At 44.1% G+C, this 22,589-nt stretch overlaps 1 protein-coding gene and 1 long non-coding RNA gene across 5 annotated transcripts in view; one reads left to right on the top strand and one right to left on the bottom strand.

Moving 5' to 3' along the window:
* The window catches only part of Fam120a (family with sequence similarity 120 member A), a 99,838-nt gene extending 83,212 nt beyond the window's left edge, over positions 1-16,626 (bottom strand). For 2 of the 4 annotated variants that reach the window (XM_074052521.1, XM_074052523.1), the window contains exon 1: positions 16,127-16,626. In XM_074052521.1, coding sequence (XP_073908622.1) covers positions 16,127-16,600 — 474 coding nt within the window. In that variant the 5' untranslated portion in view covers positions 16,601-16,626. Of the gene's footprint in view, positions 1-14,701; positions 14,857-16,126 lie in introns of those variants that run through there. The other 2 variants (XM_020186598.2, XM_074052522.1) reach the window with 2 other exon arrangements.
* A 285-nt stretch (positions 16,627-16,911) lies between these two features.
* LOC141415581 (uncharacterized) lies at positions 16,912-22,109 on the top strand. Its single transcript, XR_012440560.1, has 3 exons — positions 16,912-17,429; positions 20,543-20,676; positions 20,774-22,109. It is a non-coding gene; the product is annotated as an uncharacterized lncRNA (long non-coding RNA).
* Positions 22,110-22,589: the final 480 nt, after the last annotated feature.

The raw sequence follows: 22,589 nt of genomic DNA, 5'->3' as shown, positions 1-22,589 counted from the left end.
CATGTATACACATGTTAGTAAATGGAAAAACAATAAAAAACAGTAATAAAAACACTGTATACCAGCTAAAACATAAAAGTATAGTGTTTAAAAATAAACTCTAAAATCAGGCTGCTTCATCCTCTCCTTTCTAGAAATGGTAATCTCTTAGTCCAAATTCTTCGTCTCAAATAATTTCATTACACATACTTTACATTTACAGTGATGTTATAAAGGTTTTTTTGTTGGTACTGTGTTTGAATTCAGCGCCTTGCACTTACTAGGCTGGCACTCTACCCACTAAGCTATATGCCCAGCCCCATTTTAAAGCATTTTTAAATGACTAGAAATGGCTGGCTGTTTTCCATACATCTTTAATAGTAAGCCCGCACACTCTGGGAAGCAGTCCTAAAATGAAAAGAGACACTGAGTCACCATTCCTCCTCCCACCTGCTAGGAGTTCTAGAAAAGGCAAGGCGACCACTTGTTCATACGACGAGTACACCTTGTAGGAGGTGGTGCAGACTGAAGTCAAGAGTTTGTATACATTCCACATTTCTATCTGTGAGGTAGTTTATTAACTTCCCTCCTCTGGGAAACTGAGCTGGGAGCAGTTTCTCCTCTATGGCTAGGGAGTCCAGATGCCCATGGCTGCCCCCTTTGGTTCACTCTACAGTCCCCAGGTGACACGCTTCATAGGGCAGAGAAGACCACCCAGACAGAGTAGGAGCTACAGTACCAGAAAGGGAGGAGAGGTTTATCAACCAAGACCACAAGGAAGAGATGGCCCTGAGCAGGTTTCCAAGGAGTATGTCCAGCAGCTGTGGGACGGATCCAAAGGCCTGGAAATGGGCATGAGCGTTCCCAGAGCAGAACAAACCAATGAGCTACGCTGGGACCAAAAGTGAAAGAGGGAAATGAAGTCTGAGAGTCAGCAGAAGTCAGGTCTAACCTGTCAGCTTTCAAATAATGCTGTAGGCGTTATAAAACAGCAGGCAATATGTTTCATGAGCCATAAAATGTTTGTTCGTGTTCTTTGACCCAGTAACCTAACTCCAGGAAATAGAGCCTAAAAAAACAACCCACCAAATAAAAACATTAGAAACTTAGAAAGGATCATGGTAAATTCTACAGGAAAAGTAAATTAACATTATGAAGATAAGTACATGCAGCAATTAATGTATGTGGACAAATGTGTTACATGTTTCACAACTAACATTAAACAACCATTTCAGAACATGGATTTACAAATATGTGAAACTATGTTTGTGGAAATATATTGGAAAGAAAATGGCAAAAAGCCAATCTAGTTGTATCAGGATGGTGGAATTAAGCTTTAAAAACTTAAGAAAAATGTCTTATTTTTTTGAGTCCCTAAGCATTCCCTAAGTTATCTGTAAAGAATAACCACACACAGGCTTTCCAGCAGCAGCCAGTGCTAGAACTTCATATAGCAGGGTGGTACATGTGGCTCTTCACATTCACCCCTTCCTCTATTCCAACAAAATTCCTTGCTCATTCCCAACATTCCTTTTCACACTGGCATCAAAAGCAAATGTGTGGCTCAAGGGTAGAGTACCTATGTGATGCCCTGAGTTCAAACCCTAGTGCTGCAAAAAAAAATCGTAATACATTCTAAAAAGCAAAGTATAACTGGATATGGTGGTATACATCTGTAATCCCAGTACTCTGGAGGTTGAAGCAGGAGCACTGAGAGTTCAGGCCAGCAAGACCCGGTCTCACAAAAAAAAAAAAAAAAAAAAAGAAAGAAGAAAGAAAGAGAAAAGAAACATATAAAAACTATTAATAATTCACTGTAAGTATTATAAGTCTAATTTGTGAAAATGGTTAACAATACCTAATCCTCCCCAAAGCACACAGCATTAAACAAATATCTAGCTCCTAGAACTTTTGTGGAAGGTGGGGGGAACAAAGGTAAAGGAGCCACACCCATGAACCCACGCACACACCTGCCAGGGAGCCCTAGGTCCTCACCTCTACTGTTATCCCCATCTCACGTAGAATGACTCATGGGAGGATGGAAGGATTAAGAGGAAATGTCTGGACTCTAGCTCTGCCTCCTGACTCAACCCACTCAATCCAATGGACACCCTGCCAGCTACCAAGGTAATCTGATGGCTGGCTCCTATAACTTTTAAAACTCTAGTAATCACCCCTCCTGTTAAAACTCATTATGTCTTTATCTGAGGAAATGTAATGTGGAATTATAAACCACAAGCCTGGGGTGTAGCTCAGAAGTAAAGTGTGCAGGGGGCCCTGGGTTCAATACCCAGCACCAAACAAACAAGAACAAAACAAAACCACACTGGGTTAGGCATCTTGATGGGTGAATAATGGAAGGATGGTTCAGTAGTTATTCAATGGGGAAGGGGGAGGTCTACCAAAGAAAACCACAAAAAGCATGAAAAAACAGTTAAGAGTTGATGGCCCAGAGGTGGTAGGTACACGATGATCTGTCAAAACACAATTGTTCATCACATAAATGAAACTTAATCTATATAAATTAAAAAACAAATGCACCAGGAAGTCAGGGGATGGCAGGGCAGAATATAGATTGACAAGCATCTCTAATAATATTATAAAGTATATGAAACCACCTCACTAATCAGGGTAGAGGGGGCAGCCTGGGTAACTCTGGAAAACCATGTGACTGGAAGCTTTAGGGCTAGACAAGCACTACACTCTGCTTGGTGAGTGTGTGCAATGAAGATTCTGTAAACACTCCACAGGAATGCAAGGGCAGAAGCACATGATGCCAGAGCCAGGTTCTCACTGGCAGAGAAAGAAGGTACAGATGAGCAAAGGGAGAAGGAGGCCATGGTTCAGCATGAGACTAGTGACAATGCACAGACCATAGGGACAGAAATGGTGGTGTGGCTGGTATACCAGTGCACACAGACCTCCCTGGGTCTGGCAGGGAGATAAAGACAAGCTCCAAGTATTGCCTGAACTCCCAGCACTCAGGAGGCAAAGGCAGGAGGATCATGAGTTCCAGCACAGCCTGGATTGATAGAGACCTTGCCTCAGAACAACAAAAATCCATGAGATACAATGCCAAATTCTACCTGATCTTGAACTCCTCCCCAAAAAGTAAAACAAAAGAATCAAGCACTCCCCCCACCCCCCAAAAAAATCTACTTACTGACAGCCAGTAAAAAGGGTAGTAAAGCCACCTCCAACAGAGGCAACTCAGACTTTGATCTGAGCTGCCTCATTACTGGAAATCCAGGCTAGTAACCACTGAGACCATCTGCCACACTAAAAGTGGTACAAGTTGAAGACAAAGAAGTGAAACTCATTGTACACTCCTGTACACTTGTGGGAACAATCCACTTTAGCACTGGTTGAGCAATGAGAGGGCCATGGTTCCACACAACGCTCCAGCTTGGGACAGCCAACAAAACCTCTCAGCTTCTTTCTCCCAGTCCACCCTCCCCGCCCCACCCCCTCCAAAGAGTCAGGGTAGGTATGACTAGTGCTAAAAATTTTAAGTAGCAGCAAAATGTCCCATTTCTGGTCTCCAGGAAATACTTTGTACTTAGCTTAAGATCATCATTTTAGGCTACTATAAGCTTAAAACAGAATCCTAAATTAATCTTATCTTAATCTTTTTATTTTTGATGGGACTGGGATTTGAACTCAAGGTTTCACTCTACCACTCGAGCCACATCCCGAGTCCATTTTGCTCTGGTTATTTTAGAGATGGAGTCTCAAGAACTAATCGCCTAGGTTGGCCTTAAACTGTGTTCCTCCCAATCTCAGACTCACAAGTAACTAGCACACAGCTCAACAGTTTTAAATGTCTTTTTTCCCCCCAGCACTGGGGCTTAAACTCAGGGCCTCACACTTGCTAGGCAGGCTGCTCTACCACTTTCAATGTCATCATTTAAAAAAGATACATCAAAACTCTAATTTTCACAAGGAATAATGACCAAATAAGGAATAATGACTAAAAATTCAAGCTTATTTGGCAAGTATAATTATTTACCAACTGTGAAAAGCAGCAACCAGGACAGCCCTGTCCAAGTAGAAATTTATCACTGTGGCTTATTCCTCCTGGGGAAGACACACAATGAGTTTCCTGTCAGACACCAAGTGATGAACTCCACTGCCTACTTAACACTATCTACACTTCTACTTCATCAGTAAAAAGTAACAGTATTCCTCTCCTTCACAGGGTAGCTGTGATGATTGAATACACTACCTATAAACAGCTCAGAATCATTTCAGGTAACGAACAGGATACATGCCAGCTACTATTTTTTTAAGTAAGCTATATGAGCAGTTTCTTGATACTTCTCACCAGGATTTGTCATAAATACATTTTCTGACACAAAGAAGCAATATTCCATGTGGCCTTTGCTCAGAATAATTTTATACTAGTTCAGAGAATGTGGTGTATCTCCACTCAGCTGAGTTACAAGATGTAAATTAATCTGATCATAAGAGAATGTAAATCAACCCTTTTCTTTTGTTTTGCAAAACAAAACAGAAACAGGCTTTGACCTTCACCAGTAGGTGTTAAGTCCACAGGTATTAGGTGGTAAAACTTTGACTCTCAAACTTCTGCTCTCTGCTCCAGTCCAATTCATTAATAAAACAATTTGGTGAGCAGGGCATGGTGGCTCACACCTGTACTCCCAGCTACTTGGGAGGTTGAGATCAGGAGGATCCAGGTTCAAGGCCAGCATTCGAGAGAACCCCATCTCCAAATTATCCAGAGCAAAATGGACTGGACATGCGGCTCAAGCGATAGAGTGCCTGCTTTGCAATGACAAAGCCCAGAGTTCAAACCCCAGTCCCACCAAAAAAAATTAGAAAAAGAGAAAGAGGACAATTTAGTGAGAGAATTTTGTTGTTTATTTGAAGGGGGAATTTAAATGTTAGGACATATATTGCAATGTCTCTAAAAAGAAATCTCTCCCTCCCAGGAAATTTGAAATCACAACAGAATGTGGAATGAACATATCTTATATATCTTGTTTATTCTGTAAGAACTGAATGCAGTGGTCTGAAAAGGAAGGAAAACATCTGGGTTGTTTTGTTTTGAGAGTGGGTATGGGTATAACTATGTAGCCCAGCTTGGCCTCAAATCTGCACTCCTGTGCATCACCAGGCCCAGCAACATTTATCTGTTTAGGTGGTGCTGGGGTTTGAACTCGGCCTTGCACTTGCTGGGCAGGTGCTTTACCACTTGAGCCACGATCCACGCCCCCAGCCCTTTTTGTTTTAGTTATTTTTGAGAGAGTCTTGAGTTTTTTCCTGGGGCGAGACTCCACTGAGGTAAGATTCTTGAGTAGCTAGATCACAGATGAGTACCACCTCGCCCAGCTATTGGTTGACATGGAGTCTCAATAACTTTTTGTTTGGGCTATCAACATTTCTTTTAAAATAAAAGTAGTGGTAGGCGAAAAGACACTCATCTTCACTAATAATTAGGGAAATGTAAATCAAAACTACAAGATACCACCACACATTCATTAGGATGATTCTACCCAAAAAATTGATTAATTTTAAAAACAGGTAATAAAAAGTGTTGGAAGCATGTGGAGAAAATGGAATCTGTGGGCACTGAGGGTGGAAAACAGTATGGTGGTTCTTCTAAAAGTTAAACAGAATTATTCTATGATCCAGCAATTCTACTTCTGGGTTGAAAGCATTGTCTCAAAGAGATAAGTTAACACCTACGTTCATAGCAGCATTATTCACAATATCCAAAAAGTGCAAGCAACCCCAGGATCTATTAACACAGAGATAAACAAAATGTGGCCTATCCATACAAGGAACTCAGCCTTAAAAAGAAAGGAAATTCTGACACATGCTATAAAATGGAAGAACCTTGAGAATATTATAAAATGTTATACAAGCCAGTCACAATGGGACAGAAATGAAATGACTCAATTATACCAAGTACTTAGCATAGTCAGACTACAAAGACAGAAAGTAGAATGGTGGTTGCCAGCAACTGTGGGGGAGGAATGAGGAGTAGTTTAATGAGGACAGAGTTCAAGAAGATAGAACTGTTCTGGAGGTGGACGGTGATGAGAGTTACACAACACTTGAGTGGACTTAATGTTACTGAACTGTACCATTAAAAAGGTTAAGAAGGTAAGTTATATGTAAAAAATTTATATAAAAAAGAAGGGTATCACCCTGTATCTACATTCTCCAGAAGGCCTAGGTGCTTGGCTCCATGATGTAACTTCCTCCCTGTCAAAAGAAAACGAATTTTATTTTCCCTTTGGATAACGACAATTAGCATGTATACAACAGATCAAGTCTCCTGGCTACAACAAAGTATCAGATTTCCTTTCCAATCTCTTTAGCAGATTACTCACTATGTGTCTGCAGTCTGGCTCAATGCTTATTTGATAATGGAACTGTTTTATTTCCCTTCTAAAAAATAATAAGGGAGTGGATGTCATAAAAGAAATGCTAATTAAACTTTATAATCTTTAAAAATTAAAAAAGAAGAGCTACCCACATTATTTGTATCTGGAATCTATTTATAATAGCCTACTACATTAACCTAATGACTCAACTAAATCGTAACAAGATTATTCTTATTAAAATTTCATTCCAAGCAGGGTGCTGTGGTATACACTGATAGTCCCAGTTACTCAGGAGGCTGACGCAAGAGAATTCCTTGAGCCCAAAAGTTCTAGCCACCATGGTCAACACACATACATATTAATCCCAAAATACAAAATATCAAAATTTTATTTTCAGAAATTAGAAAAATGAACCACAGATGGCTACAACTGAAAAGGTCATGGGCGAGCTGTAATGAACCCTGCCAGCAGTCTGTCCTGGGTGTCACCACTCCTGTCAATGTGCTCTAGTTCAGAAGGCCCGGCACACACTTCAGCCCTGGGAAGTCAGCCCTCCAGCCCTAAATCCTCCAGGTATGCCTTACACTAACCAGCAAAATGCCAGAATGATAAATCCATTCTTTCCCAAAAGACTAATTTATTTGTGAGACAAATGAGAAATGCTCAAGGACCAAGTACAAAAGTATTCTTCACCACTGTAACAGACAGACAGACAAGACAGATTGATGCATGCACACACTTTCCTTAAGATGCCCAGAAATGACAGAACCAGGTCTATCGGAAAAAAGCTGCTAAATTCACTGCTTCACCTAAGCACTCACTCCTTGTGCCTTCCATACATCACACAGGCACATATGAGTTAAGAAGCATAAAAGGCTTATTTAAAGATAAAACCTCCACACCAGGTGGCCAGGCTGAGCCCAGTCACCTTTGGAAACAACTGACACTGGACTGGCACACTTCCACTTCCTGCCATCACCCTGCCCTGCGGGAGGGGCTGCAGTGACTTGGTGAATCACACTTATTCCTCTGACTTTCTGTGAACACCAATTACACACCAGGTATTGTTCTAAGATCTAGAAAACAGGCAAGGTCTTCCCAGGACTTACTTTCCACAGAAAACACAGCAATAAAATTTTTGCTCATTAATGAGTTTTATATTACTGTAAATAATATAGACATCTGCAGAATTTTAAAATGTGTTATATGAACTCTGCTTCACATGTATGTCTAATTGTTTTATTTAGGAAATTCTGTTTATAAATCCACTGGAAAATAGTCTAGTTGTTCAAATTCTAAAACACTTCTTCATATTACGTAGTATTTGACTTTTATTTCTACAGTTGAACTTGGAGTGTGGAGTGTATGTTAACTAGCTTCTTCCCATTATTATAGATTTCAGCAAACTAAAATGAAGAGCAATGTGGGCCTAAAACTATCTTAAGGTACTGGGATTTATTTTTTTTAATTTTTGTTTTATTTGCAGTACTGGGGTTTGAACTCAGGGCTTCATACTTGCAAAGCAGGCACTCTACCAATTGAGTCATACCTCCAGTCCCTAAAACTATCTTAAAGATAGGCTATATCTATGTATTTTCATTTCGAGATCTCACAGCTTTACTTGATTTACATGACTTTAGAAAAGGTCCAAAGCTTGGAATTCTTGGATTTGGTTACACAGGATTTCCTTGCCTTGGCACTATTGATATCTTGGGCCAGGTAATTCCTTGCTACAGGGATATGGTCTGTGCATTGTAGCAGCATCCTGGTCCCTGCCAACCAAAAGTGTTACCAGGCACTGCCTAATGTCTTATCAGTCAACCCCAGTTGAGAACTAACTGCTCACAGGTCTTCGTAAGCATATTGTTTTATATCAAAGAAAGTTCCCGAAAAAATTATTTAAATGCCCCCATGCCACCACTGTAAGCTTCCTGGAGATTTCCCAAATTTCCAGTTCTGTTCACTTCTCCATTCCGAAAGAATTAAGCACCTTGGTAAACCAGGCAGAAGAGAGCATAAGAAATTTAAAATAAGAAAATCAAAATTAGGACTGGGGGCATGGTTCAAGTGGTAGAGTACCTGCTTAGCAAATGCAAGGCCCTGAGTTCACACCCCAGTACCACCAAATAAATAAATAAAAATGAGTAACAACTAAAAGAAATCTTGTCAGGCATGGTGACACATACCTGTAAGCCTCACACTGCGAAGGTGGAGGCAGGAAGACTGCAAACTTGAGTAAGATGCTATTTCAAAAAAAAAAAAAAAAAAAAAAAAATCTTGAGTAATGGCTACTGGTCCAGCTAAATTTGTCTGGCTATACAATAGAACACAGTAATATTTTGTTCAAAAAGTTGAATGAGTATGCTAAACATACAGGGGACACACGCAGACTGGTCTCAGATGGCTTACAGTTTAGTGGGAGAAGTAAACAAGTAGGGAGTCACAATCAAACAGATGACGGGATGTCCACCGCAAACAGATGCTGTGTGTGTGCACTCCTGACCTACCCTGCCAGTTATCAGGAGAGACTCCAGGAAGGAAGTTGGTGCTTGAGATGGGCTTTGAGGTATCAGTAAGGTTTTGAAATGCAAAGTGGGGCAGTAGTAAGAAAAGAGGGGATGACATGGGCAGAATTTGGACGATTCTTAGGGAAAAGGTGAGCAATTTGGTTGGGAGCATTAAAAATGTACAAGGAGGGGCCAGGACAGCAGTTCAGTGACAAAACATTTGTTCAGCATGAAGGAGGCACTGTGTCCCCAGTACTGCAAACAAATAAATATTGGGGAAACGATGAACCGTGAAGGTGCTCTGGGTCCCTGCTGCAGGAGAGTTGGACCTAACAGTTTTTTCTTGAGTCTGAGAAAGAAAGGGACTCCCCGAAGACACAGTGGACTGCTCTGTGTACAAGGGAACCCCAAGGGAGCCACAGATCATTCTAACGGCTCCCATAGTATGACAAGTCAGGAAATGGCTCCTAACTGTACTAGGGTACTTGTCTTATGTTCTATAGTTTTTGCATTTTATTCTACATCCTTTTTAAAAGGCTGGCAAACATAATTTGACTTTACAACCCACCTCTGGGTTTACAAAGCCTTTAGGGTAACTGGGGTGTGATGGGGTATGCGAATGACAAAGAGAAGGCACAAGGTGGGGGAGTCCGTGGTGCCACTACTGGCACAGCACGTCATTATTCTAAGATCTGGCAGAATGACTCTGATCAAGCTGAAAGTGGAACCAGAGACTGGAAGAAGGGAATAGTGGGAAGCAAGAGAAGACTAAGGGAGAGGGCGAGGCACAGGATGAGACGTGGAACACGTGCCTTAAAGATGCTGTCACTTTTTTTTTGATAATCCTAACTATGGACCCCATAGGGTACATGCTACAATGAAGTTAGAAATTCAGTGGAGCTGAGGAATCAGGAGGCCAGATTAGGGATGAGAATAGTCAGTGTCTGTGTTGATGGGACATGATACACAGGGTCTCATAAAAGCAGGTGATGAAATCTGCACAGTGAAATGCCTTAGAAGTTGTCAGACATCAATGAGCATGTGAATGGAAACTGCCTACAGGAGGTAATACTAGACACTGCGAGAAGAGCATGGGATGGGGAGGCCAGGAGGGCTATGGTATTTAGGGAATGTCACATTGCAATCACCCTGGGAAATGGAAGAACTTTGATTACTGAAAAGGTGACAGGAAGGGACACTGGGCTTTGAGAGGTCCAACTATAAAAAAAAAGGAAAGAGACTTAGACAAGGATGATAATTGTTAATAAAGTCCAGTGCTCAATCAACTTGTGGATGGCTCAAGGGCTGAATCTAGCCTGGAACCTTTTTTGCTTGACTTAGTATTTTTCAAAACACAGATTTCCTTTCTTGGCAGTACCGGGATATGAACTCAGGCCTACACTTGCTAGGAGGCACTCTACCACTTGAGCCATGCTCCCAGCCTTTGGTTGATATTTTTTAAGTGGGATAATTTCAGATAAAATCTTGATTTCTGGCTGTCTTGAAAAAAATCTAAAGATCTAGCACTGTGTAGTCTATAGTCCTATATGGCTTTCAAAATGAGTATACCAACTGTGGGGGCTGAAAAACCAATGGAACACTACATAGGCATTAAAAAGAATGATTGTAATCTTAACTACCTTGGGAGGGTGAGATTGGGAGGATCATGGTTTGAGGCTAGCCCCTGGCAAATTGCTCATGAGACCCCATCTCCAAAATAACCAGAGCAAAATGTACTGGAGGTATGGCTCAGCGCCTGCTTTGCAAGTACCATGTCCTGAGTTCAAAGTCCAGTCCGACACACACACTCAAAAAAATGAAAAGTGTAAGTACAGACATGGAACGATTTCTTTACACCTAAAAAAGCAAATTGCTGAATGTGTAATCTTAAAAATAAGAACTACAATGTAATAACATATAACACATAACATGACATAAATGCCTATGGCTAATTCAGCCACTGTGATAAACAGTATAGTGATCCTTCAAAAATAAGGTAAACACAGAGCTGGTCGTATATAGCTCAGTGTTAAAGTGCTTGCCCAGCATGTGTGAGGACCTGAGGTCAATCCCCAACACCAGGAAAAAAAAAAAGTTAAACATATGACCCAGTAATTCCACTTGAGTACATTCCCAAAAGAATTATAAGTAGGGATTCAAATGGTTTCTGTATACCATGTTCATAGAAGCACTAAGTCATTATTCACAATGGTCAAAAAGTGGGAGCATTTCAAATATCCAGCAATGAGTGAATGGATAAACAAAATATGGTATTACAAATGGAAAATTATTTAGCCTAAAACAGGAAAAAAATTCTAACACATGCTAAAATGACTGATCCTTGAAGACAATACAGTAAGTGAACTGAACTACACCAAGTGCCATATAATGTTTCAATGTTGGACTGCGTGAACTACGGTGGTCATAAGATTATAAAGGTGAAAATTCCTGTGGTCTAGCATTTTTACTGTTCTATGTTTAGCCACACAAATACTTAGCATTGTACTAACAACTGCCTACAGGGCTCAATACAGTAACATGTTGTACAGGTTTGTAGCTTAGGAGCAACAGGCTTACTTATACCCATGGGCTATACCAGTTAGGTCTGTCTAAGTATACTCTTAAGACATCGTTTAGGGCTGGGACGTGACTCAAATGGCAGAATGCCTGTGAGGCCATGAGTTCAAACCCTAGTAGCACAAAAAAAAAAAAAAAAAAAAAAGATTAATCACCTTAAGATGTATTCCTCAGAACATGTTCCTGTCCTTAAGCAAAACATGACTGTAGTTGCAAAACTGGAACATTAAAAGAAAAATTCATTTCAAATGGATGATTTGTTTGAGTGGTTTAAGTTATAATACGATTAGTTTTGAACCGTAAGTATTTCCTGGTCAGTTAAAGGTACTTAGGTCTAATGATGGGTGCTTTCTTCCGCATAGCAACCTTGCTGCTCCTATTCGAACTGGAAAAATAGCAGAGGTGTCTGTTATCAGAGCTGCCAGGGGTAAACAGTTGCGGGGCACACCCTAAAGTTCTCTCAAAAAGTGAAACTGAACTTTGACTTTAGCTGCACTTCTCTCTTAAGGGTTAGAACTGACTTGTCCCTGGACGTCACTGAGTTAGCAGATCCTGTTTCCCCACTAAAGTGGGGTTACAGTAAAGCACTGAGGCTAAATGACAGCAATGTGAGAAAGGAGCTAACAAGCACCTGGGGTTAGTTACCTCCCCCATCAAGTACACAAGAGGAGATCATTGTCTCTAAAAACACATAAACACACTACCCACAAATAACCTGAAACCACTGTTTTCCTGACTTACACATGAACACCATTTTACGTCAGCACTGATTTAACAAACCGCCACTGGAAGAAGATCATGGTAAGATCTGAAGGACTTCACCATGGACCCTCACACCTCCACCACCAGTCTTACAGAACCGTTTATGGAAACTCCAGTGACTTAATGCCACCAAGATTTTAAAATAAACATAAGTCACTTGCTGAAGTTTCAAAGGTTATGATGACTCAAGGCACACAAAAGAAAACTCCTGATAACCAGCCAAAGTCAAGTCCAAATTAAGCTGTTTAGTGCCCTAAAACAAAGTAAGTTCCTAAGAAGGTCAACTTCTAATGGTCAAAGAAAAACAATTATAACTATAAAAAATACAGTTATTATTCTATCAAAGACCTCTCTAAATCAAGAAGGATTTTTTTCTTTTCTTTCCTTTTTATTTGGTGGTACAGGGGATTGAACCTAGGGTTCTCCCATGTGCTAGCAAGCAGTCTACAACTTGAGCTATGCACCCAGCAAAAAATTTCTGAGCCAGGCACCGGTGGCTCACACCTGTAACCCTCACTACTCAGGAGGCAGAGAGATCAGTAGGATCACCAGCCCAGGCAAACAGTTGGCGAGATCAAAAAAAAATCCCTCACAAGAAAGGGCTGGTGGAGTGGCTCGAGGCATAGGCCCTGAGTTCAAGTTCCAGTACCACCAAAAAAAAAAAAAAAATCTCTAAGCAATGGTGACAAGAAATTACACCTTTCTGCCAATTTGCAAAAGTCTAGACGGCCAGCAACACTGTTCCCCGACCTGGTACTGGGGTTTAAACTCAGGGCCTACACTTGAGCCACTCCACCAGCCCTTTTTTGTGATTTTTTTTTTTTTTTCAAGATAGGGTCTCAAGAAATATTTGCCTGGGCTGGCTTTGGCAGTACTGGCGTTTGAACTCAGGGCCTCATGCTTGCTAGGCACTTGAGCCACTCTGCCAGTCCAGTGATGTTTCCTCTTGTTTCTAGTATTAGTACTATGAATTTTCTTTTTCCTTAATTAGCTGGGCTTTCAAAGCCAGCTTTTGGTTTTACTGATTTCCTGTTTCCAATCTCATTTATTTCTGCTCTAGTTTTTATTATTCCTTTTTTTTTCTGCTCAGCTTAAGTTTTCTTAACCTTTAAGAATCTTTTCTTCTTTTTGGTGGTACTGGGGTTTGAACTCAGGGCCTTCATCTTGAGCCACTCCACCAGCCCTATTTTTGTGATGGGTTTTTTCGAGATAGGGTCACCAACTATTTTCCCAGGCTGGCTTTGAACCGCAATCCTCCTGATCTCTGCCTCCTGAGTAGCTAGGATTACAGGCATTAGCCACCACCACCTGGTTTGTAAATTTCTGTAATGTCTTTTACTCAGCATTATACATAGTTAGGTAGTCCTATCAATTCCTCTGTCAATATTTATTTAACTTCTTTTTTAATAGTTATCATAAAATAAAATTAACATTTATTTAATTTTGGTAGCTAGTTCTGTTTTTTTCTTTCTTTCTTTCTTTCTTTTGGTGCTTTGCACAGGCACTTTCCTGCTAAGCCACACCTCCAGTCCATTTTTCTCTGGTTATTTTGGAGACAGAGTTCTGCCCAAAATGCCCTCAATGCGTAGTCCTTCCAATCTCAGCCTTCCAAGTAACCAGGATAACAGGCATGAGCCACTAGCACTTTTGCTAGTGGCTGGTATCTTCACTTTTTTTTTTTTTTTTTAAAAACCCATTTTAGTAGGTATGCAGTGATAGCTCATCATGGTTTTAAATTTCTAACGATTTTAATGAGTTCATTTTTTGTTTGTTTTGTTTTGGGGCACCCTGTACTTTAATTCAGGGCCTCTTGTGAGACACACCACCAGCCCTTAGTGGGTATCTTTAAAAAACAAAAAAGTACACACTGTCTCATTCCCTTAAACAGAGACTACTGAAGATGAATTTTTGTAACTGACTCAAAATCATTCTTATAGAATATACACTGTACTACCCTCAGGGATACTGAAGTACAAAGAATTGTTTTTCTTTTTCCAAAATAGCCCTAGAATTATGCCTGCTTTTTATAGCTTTTTAAATCTTCTCCGTTGTTGTCACTTCTTGCTATCAGTGGTGCTGCTGCCTCTGGCAGACTTACTCTTCACCCTCTTAAGCTGAGTTAAGAAAACAGACAACTAAGCTTGTTAGAATTACATCTGAGAGAGAGAAAGGGGAAGAAAGAGAGAGAGCAGTCTATGAGTGAGAACGCATAAAGGCTTCTTCAGTGAGGAAAGAGAAAGCTATTTTTTTTTTCCTGCCTCGGTACCTACACGTCCTGCTATCTCGCTGAGAAACTTCTAGGAGCTAGATTTTGTAGGCCTTTTACAAAAAGATGAGGTTGGCAGGTAAGGGACCACCAGGGTAATGGGATCACTAATATGTTAACCTGTGCAGTTCACATTGCTACAAGAACTAAAAAGTTATCTGAAGCAAAACAAGAGACAAAATTATCCTGTAATCAGAAACCTGTTGCCAAAAGCAACTAAGAAAAGCTCATCTTGTCTCCGAAGTAGCACTTCCCACCTCTGAACAAAAGGAAACCATGACCACTGCGAATCTTTTTCCCAGCCGGCTCACATCGGAGCAAAGGCATCCCTTCCTTCCCGTCTCCCAGCGCCCAGGCTGCAAGTGAGAAAATGTGAGGCACACTCCGCCTCTCAGCCGAACTTCACCAGGAACCGCACGCGGCGTGCCTGCCAGGCTCACGGACCAATCAGCACTCCCGCAGCAGCCCCCACCCACAGACTCGGACGCCACCCCGCCAATCACAGACGGGCCCTGGGCGGGACTTCCGCTAGCACTTCGCCTGGACTACCACCATCTCATCACAGGCAGTGGGGCGCGATCAGGAAGAGGGAGAATTTCTCCAACTTTGAACACAAACTCAGTGTCAAGAGAAATAAAAGAACAAGCTGGAGGTCAGAGTGGCACGTGCTAAAAAGCAGAAACAGCCCTCCCCCCAAAGTGCTTTAAGAAAAACACTGAAAAGCAATGAAAACTTGGAAGCCCAGGAACATTTGTGTGCTTCTGATGCTCCCCTCCGGCCCAATTCAGGCCTCAGAACCTAGCGCCAAAGGGACAGCAGAGGGCTGACAATGTGCAGCTCCCATTTACCCACTCATCGGGGCACTACTGAAGGTCACTCAACACACTGTGAGCCAGAAAAATAGAGCCTGCAAGTTCATGCCTATATCGGATGGGTCCAAAACTCTCGGCCCCTCATTCTGAACCATTTCTCTCGCCTCCGACCTCCAGAACTGAATTCTTGAAAAAAACAGTCTCTGAGCCACAGAACTGACAAAAATCCCATCCGGTCAAGTTCTACAGTGCCTTGAAATCTAACACCAAAACCCATTGTCAAAGAACACGGGTACAGGGCCCTGCTTTCCGAATAAGAGGCCAGGGCCGTGGCACAAGCGGCCGTGGCACGAGTGTCACCTCCCCGGGCTGTCGAGGTGGCACAATTTCCAGCCGCTTCTCCCCACTGTTACTATTTCGCCTCCAGGCTTCCGACATCAACCTGTTGCTGGGAAAGAACGGATGCGACTCGGAAGATGAAAACACAGGTCCAGTTGGGTAACCTGCCCGCCGCCTCCAAAAAGGAAGACACTGGCCACGACGGCACCGCCAGCCCAGGGAACGGGTGCGGGCTCGCCACCAACCCTCGGGCATTGCTCCCACGTCCGAGGGGCCCGAGTACAGCAGACCGGCGACGAGGGACGGCCTGCGCTGCGGGCGGACCTCCACAGTGCGCGGCCCGAACGAGCGGACATCCATCCATCTTGCGCCCGCCCGTCGGGCCCACTCCAGGCCCGCTCTCCGGAGACCGCGCGCGCCCCGGCAGAGGGGACAGCGAAGGGGACACGGGGAGGCCGTACGTACGACCCGGGCTCCTCCCCGCCCCACACACCTGGTTCCCCCCACCCCACCCCCGGCCCCCGGGCGCACCTTGACGTGGAAGCGGATGAGCGCCAGGCGGATACAGTGGGCCATGCAGACGGGCGGCAGGAACCAGACCTTGGGCGGCGGCGTGCCCTTGTTCTGGACATGGCTGACGATCTGCTGCGCCGTCTGGCGCTCGTTGCCCTGCCGCTTGACCCACTCGTGCAGCCGGGCCTTCTCGAGGGCGCCGTTGAAGAAGACGAAGAGCTCGATGTTGCCACCGAAGCAGGCCTTGGCCAGCGCCGCCAGGTAGCCGAGCATGTGGTTCCACTGGCCGCCGCTGACCCAGTCGGTGTAGAAGCCGCCGTAGAGGCGGTGCAGGCAGTTGTCGGCGTCCACCAGCAGGCGCAGCGGGGTCTGCGGGGGCCGCTGCCGCCCGCCGCCCACCAGGCTGCCCCGGGCCAGCTTCTGCAGCTCCACCGGCACCACGGCGCTCGGGCAGTGCTTCTCGATGTAGTCCTGGAAGCCCTGCACGCCCATGGCGGCGGCGGCGGCGGCGGGGCGGGCGCGGGCGGGCGGCGGCGGGGCCGGGGGCGGCGGGGCGGGGGGCGGCGGGGCCGTGGCGCGGCCGGCGGGCGGGGGCGGCCTCTTAGGGCGGGATGCGGCGGGCCGGGGGCGCGCTCACGGCCGCCGCGGCCGCCATGTGCTGTCGCCTCCCAGGGCCATGTCTGGGGAGGGACTTGCGCCGCCGCCGCGCTGCGAGGCCGAGGCCGAGGCTGGGCCGGGCGGGGCGGCGCTGACGTAGGGCCCGCCCGCGCGGACGCCGGCAGGGCGGAAGAGGCGGTGCCGCGACGCGGCCGGGCTCCCGAGAGGTGGCGGCGGCGGCCCGCGGGATGAAGAGGAGGAGAAGTAGGAGGGGCGCAGCGGAGTCAGCCGCGCCTCTCCGGCCCTCTCGGGAGCCGCGGCCAGGCGGGCTCGAGGAGGCGCCTGGGCCTGAGGAGGCCGCGCCCGGAGGCCACAGGCCCCTCGCTCCTGGCTCCGCCCCGCGCCCGGCCCTGACGGCCTGGAGGCGTGGCCAACTCGGCTTGGGGGCGTGGCCAGCTCTTGCTCCTCCCCCGCGGCGGGGCCGGGCGCCGTGCTGGTGTGAACTGCTGCGGCGCCGGCAGCATGGCGGCGGCGCTGCGCGCTGGTTTCGGGCGGCCCGGCTCCTGGAACAGGTTTGCGGGACAGCTCCAGGCTCCAGGCGCCGCGGCCACATAGGCCGTAGCGGGGGCACGTCCGAGGGCACGGCAGGCCTTCCTATAGAGTCGCCGCAGGTCTAACCCGCTGTCCATCATGGCGCCGTGCCCGCAGGGGCACACCTGTGCAGGTAAGGTAGGGACATTGCGCTTCCACAAAATGTTCTGAAAGAGAGATCCTTTAGGATGCTTTTGGGTTTTTTTTTTGTTTTTGTTTTTGTTTTTGCGGGACGGGGGTTTGAACCCAGGGCTTCCCACTTGCAACGCAGGCGCTCCGCCGTTTGAGCCACACCTCCAGTTCACTTTGCTCCGGCCGTTTTGGAGAGGAGGCCCCGAGAACTAGCTGCCGAGTCTGGTCCTGGAAGCCGTGATCTTACGATGCTTCGAGAGTCCTAAAGTGTTGCTTTTGTTTACCTTCCACCCCATTTTTAATTTTTCTTCGGGGAAGCGGGACGCACCCGACACCCCCAGCCCCAGCGTCCGCCCGGGAATCCGTGCTGACCAAGGAAGCCAGGGAGCAAAGGCCGGCCGCGCTTGCTTCCTTGTAACGACCGCAAGTGCAGGACTGCGTGGTCTGTGCATGAAGATTTCCTGTAACAACCTCAAATGCTACGTGGTTGGTGCATAAAGACAGTGCTTTGGGGCTTTTGAGGAGTTATCTTTAATTTTTAACAAAAACTTACTGGCAGGTGCTGGCCACTAATGGATAAGATTGGTGACGAAGCAGGATGACTTTTGTTGTTTAGAAATACGTGAAGTAACGAACACCCAGAAATAGACACATTTCCTTGGGTCACCCATGGCAGCTGTACAAAACTGAGCAGTAGTTTTAGTAACTCCTTGTATTTACATTTACAGCATTGCATTCTATTATGTTTACCTTCACTTGGTTTTGTTTGGGGGAGGTTTTCTTCTTCTCGTTTTGTTTTGTGGAACTGGAGGGTCTGACGCAGGGTCTTGCACGTGCTAGGCAAGCCCTCTACCATTGAGCTGTATCCCCTATCCTGTTTTTCTTTCTTTTAATCATTCTTCTAAGCCTGGCATGCTGATACTTGCCTGTAATCCCAGCACTAACTTCTGGAAATAAAAATATTTTCAGAATAAGGCAGTGTAGAATGCTAAGTAAGGTTCGGGGCGCAGACCGCCAACTGTGTGTCCTGCTGAAAATCACACAACTTTCTCCAGCATTTTTTATCATCTGCAAAATGAAGATGTCAACAACACTTTTGCCTCCTGGGTTGTTGCACAGATTCTCAATAATGCAGTAGTCACTGCTTCCACTATAGTATACTTATAATACTGTAATTAGAGACTTTATGCTTTGGAACATGGGCCAGGTTTACTTTTGAAAGTTTGAAATCCATTTTTATAAGGAAAAACCGTGAAGTTTATATCTTTTTGAATAACATTATTAATGTCTGGCAAAATGTTTGACTGACAAAACATTTTATATATTCTAAATAAAACTCAGGGGTTGGGTGACAGACATTTAAATCTTCTAAATGTCACAAATGTTTAATAAGTTAGATCTGCTTGTGTTCACCATATGACAGCTAATGATCAGGGACCTTCATTACTATCCACTTAGTCTTTGGGCAGGATAAAACAAACTTTTAAGTTTCATAGATTGCCACACCTTTGAGGAAAAACAATCTGAAAAATAAAAATGCTAAAAACTGTGTGACTCCATGGTTCAAAAATTTACAAAAAAAAAAAAAATCTTGAAAAAAGTTAGGATTAATAGACAAAGACAGCTCATGGTGTGCAGAAATCACTCACGTGTAGCAAACCAGTAAGAGAAATTCTTATTTCAGCTCTTTCTTCATGTCAACCAGTTTGTTTCTTTTTGTTATTATTTAGAGAATACTTTACTGGTTTATCAAACCCACCTTACATATTTAATACAGTGTGTTACCCCCATATAAATTGAAAGAAATGAAGTTTAATATTTCTAAACCAATATGGCTGTTAATTTCTGTATAGTGCCAGCCCAATACGGTAAATAACCACTTTGCTTCTGATCAACTAGTTCATCTACAGCCCAGTGCAGGAAAATACTGTCTTAATTTCTCAAGTCTTTTGAAACCATTTCATTTTAGGGTAGGATGATAAATTAACTTTCTACGTAGTTGAGACTTCCCACAAGCACTAAGGGATGAGCTTTCAGTTTTTCAAACAAGGAACCAGAGACTTCTCTCCAACCACAGGCCTGACTAAGCATGGACTCTTGACTACGGAAGAGACAAAGTAATCTCTACTTGGGATTTGAACTTACAATATGTACCTCATACCAAGTCTAATCTATTCATTGATTGCCAGTTTAAATTACCTAGAAGAGCATACTCTTCTACAATGTTAAGAGTTTTATTGCTTGGGGGATTTTCTTTATTTTGGTGGCACTGGGATTTGAACTCCGAGCTTCGAGTTTACAAAGCTCAGAGCATTCTACCACTTGAGCCACACCCCCAGTCCGCTTTGCTCTAGTTATTTTGAAGATGGGGTTTCACCAACTGTTTGTCCAGGCTGGCCTCGAGCTGCAGTCCTTCTGATCTCAGCCTAACAAGTAGCAAGGATAATAGGTGCGAGCCACCTGTGACCGACTTGGGGGACTTTGGGTAATATGGAAATAGCATTTTTTACCTTCAGTTATCTAAATTCAGAGTCCTGTTTGCAGGTATGAATTCATTTTCCCTTTCAACTATAACTTTTAAGACAAAAGTACATTGAAGTTAGAAGCCAGTGGAAAAGTATAAACAGATTTCCATAAGATCACATTTCTGGCACTAGAACAGAGCCCTCAAATGCTCGGCTGATAAACATTTTATACAGTCAGTTGTTGATCAACGCAGCCGAAGGGTGACCACCCTCTCGATTGCTGGAATTGTCCATAACAGCAGTGGGGCTGTTTCGGTGCCCTTTCCCCATGTCCCACTGTACCACTGTGGCAGTTCACCAAAGCCTCTCCCACACTGCTTGGCATCCAAGACCTCTTCCTCCCCACACCCTTCTTTACAACAGCACAGCTAAAGATTCAGGCCTCTTTCTCTCTGGATTCCCACCTCAGTGCCTCCCTTACTCTACTTGCTATGGAACAGGGTAGAAAGGGAAGAGAAAGAGAAGTTCCTGACTTCACACTGAAACAAGGATCCTGGCAGAAGAGATCTTCTGAATCGACAGGTCTCCATCTTTTTCCCTCAATTGATAAATGACCTAAAAGAACCCATGTTTCCATTTTTCCTCCTAGTTCCCATACTGGGCTACAAACAAAATGGAGTGACTCATCATATGAAATGGAAGATCAGTACCTGATCACACCTTTCTAGCATGACAGCAGTCAAAATCAGTTTGTCTTCGGGCTTGTGATGTACCAGCATTAGGGTACGAGAAACCCAACATTTGCAATCTTTAGACCATAACAACATGCATTTCATATTTCAAACAACTGATATGTAAATTACCTTTTCTTTCTTTTCAGATTACCAGAAGCTGTGTGTCAAGAACAGTATCTCAAAATAAATAACAACACATAAAAACACCCACCAAAACTAGTCATTCCTGAGATGAAATTGAAAACCAGACCATTGAAGTGATAATGGCACTCAGGGATTTATAGCCACTTCTGTAGGTCCATGTTTCCTAGCCAGGGGCATGCCAGGGAAAACTCCATTCACCACTCCTGAGCCTCTGATTCTGGTTTCAGAGTCTTGGGTCTTAAGATAGCATCACAATGCAGGACAAAAGACATTAAGATCAAATAAGCCCTCTCCAAAGGAACAAGAGATATAATGACTTAGGAATTCTTTGTATTACCACTACAAGCAGTTACGAGTTTCATTTAACTCTTCAAAGTTAAGATGGCCTTTACCCACCTACTGTCTTCACAGATCTGACCATGGACATCAAGAGAGGAATATCCATGTCCCAAGTCAGAGCAGGGTCAACAAAACAACAACACGCACTCAGCACATTGTCTAGCTACTGGGGATACTGACATGAACAAAACTGTCCCTTTTTCAAGAAGGTCAACCTAGCAGGGACTGCAGACACATAAATAAGTAGGTCACAATGTAGTTTGCTAAGTACATCAACATACTTTCATAGAAAGGAGGAGGGTCCAGGCCTCCTGTCCCAGGTTATACTGCCCTCCATGTGGAAGCGGTGATCCCATTAGAGCCAGACCAAACCTGGTGGTGGACCTCAGTTCTCCCACTTACAAACAGTATTATGCTAGACAGCTCTCAGCAATCTGAACTTGAGCTAGTGGGTGAGGAGAACAAGTAAGGTCACATGAGTGAAAGCAACTTATACCCCCGCCCCCGCTGCCCCCCCCCCATAACTTAGGTTCTTGGAGTTTTCATCTAAAACAGCACTGAGTATATTTTGTTTTTGTTACCCACCATGTTCACAGAACTTGTGTCCAGATGGTTTGGGGATGATTCAAAAATAGCTATGCTCAAGAGAGAAAAGTTGTTGTCATGGAGGACTTTGAAATGTAGGTTCCCTAGGCAACTCTCCAAGGGACGTCCCAAACAGCGTGGGCGGTTAGAAGCTGCTGTGGAATAAGTGGACTGACCTCTGCAGAGACTGCTCTGAAAGCGTTCTTCTGGACATACTCTCTTCCTGGGAGAAAAGAACTTCCTTCTCATTCCTTGAACACTGCCCAGTGGAATCTTCCGGATGAGCCCTGAAATGAATTAATTTTATTTTAAAATGTGATAGAGCTGGCAGACTGATTCAAGAGATAAGACAGCCTGCTTAGCAAGTGCAGGGCCTGAGTTCAAACCCCAGCACCAGCAAAAAAAAAAATAGAATAGGCATATGGGCTGGCAGAGGGGCTCAAATGGTAGAATGCCTGCCTCACAAGCATGAAGCCCTAAGTTCCAACCCTAGTACCACAAAGAATAAAAATAAAATGTGATATAAATCAAGTGACAAGTTTTAAGCCAGAAAGTCATTCATAGTCATTTTAAGATTTATTCATTCTGGATTAAGGTTTGATGCCGGCCCTTGGCAAATAGATCCAGACACCCTATATCAAAAAAAAAAATCACAAAAAAGGGCTGGCAGAGTTACTTAAATGGCAAGAATGCCTGTCTAGCAAAAGTGAGACCCTGAGTTCAAACCCCAGTGCTACCCAAAAAAAAAAAAAAAAAAATTGCTTGTTTAGAGACTAATTATTTAGTGGTCTTTTACTTTTGTGAAAACCATAAAAATGTTTCCAAGCCAGGTGCTGGTGGCTCACACCTGTAATACTAGCTACTCAGGAAGCAGGGATCAGGAGGATCATTGTT

This window comes from Castor canadensis, chromosome 13 (genome assembly GCF_047511655.1).
Source record: "Castor canadensis chromosome 13, mCasCan1.hap1v2, whole genome shotgun sequence".
Taxonomy (NCBI): Eukaryota; Metazoa; Chordata; class Mammalia; order Rodentia; family Castoridae; genus Castor; species Castor canadensis.
The sequence above is the reverse complement of the archived record's forward strand: the minus strand, read 5'-3'. Positions and strand labels throughout refer to the sequence as shown.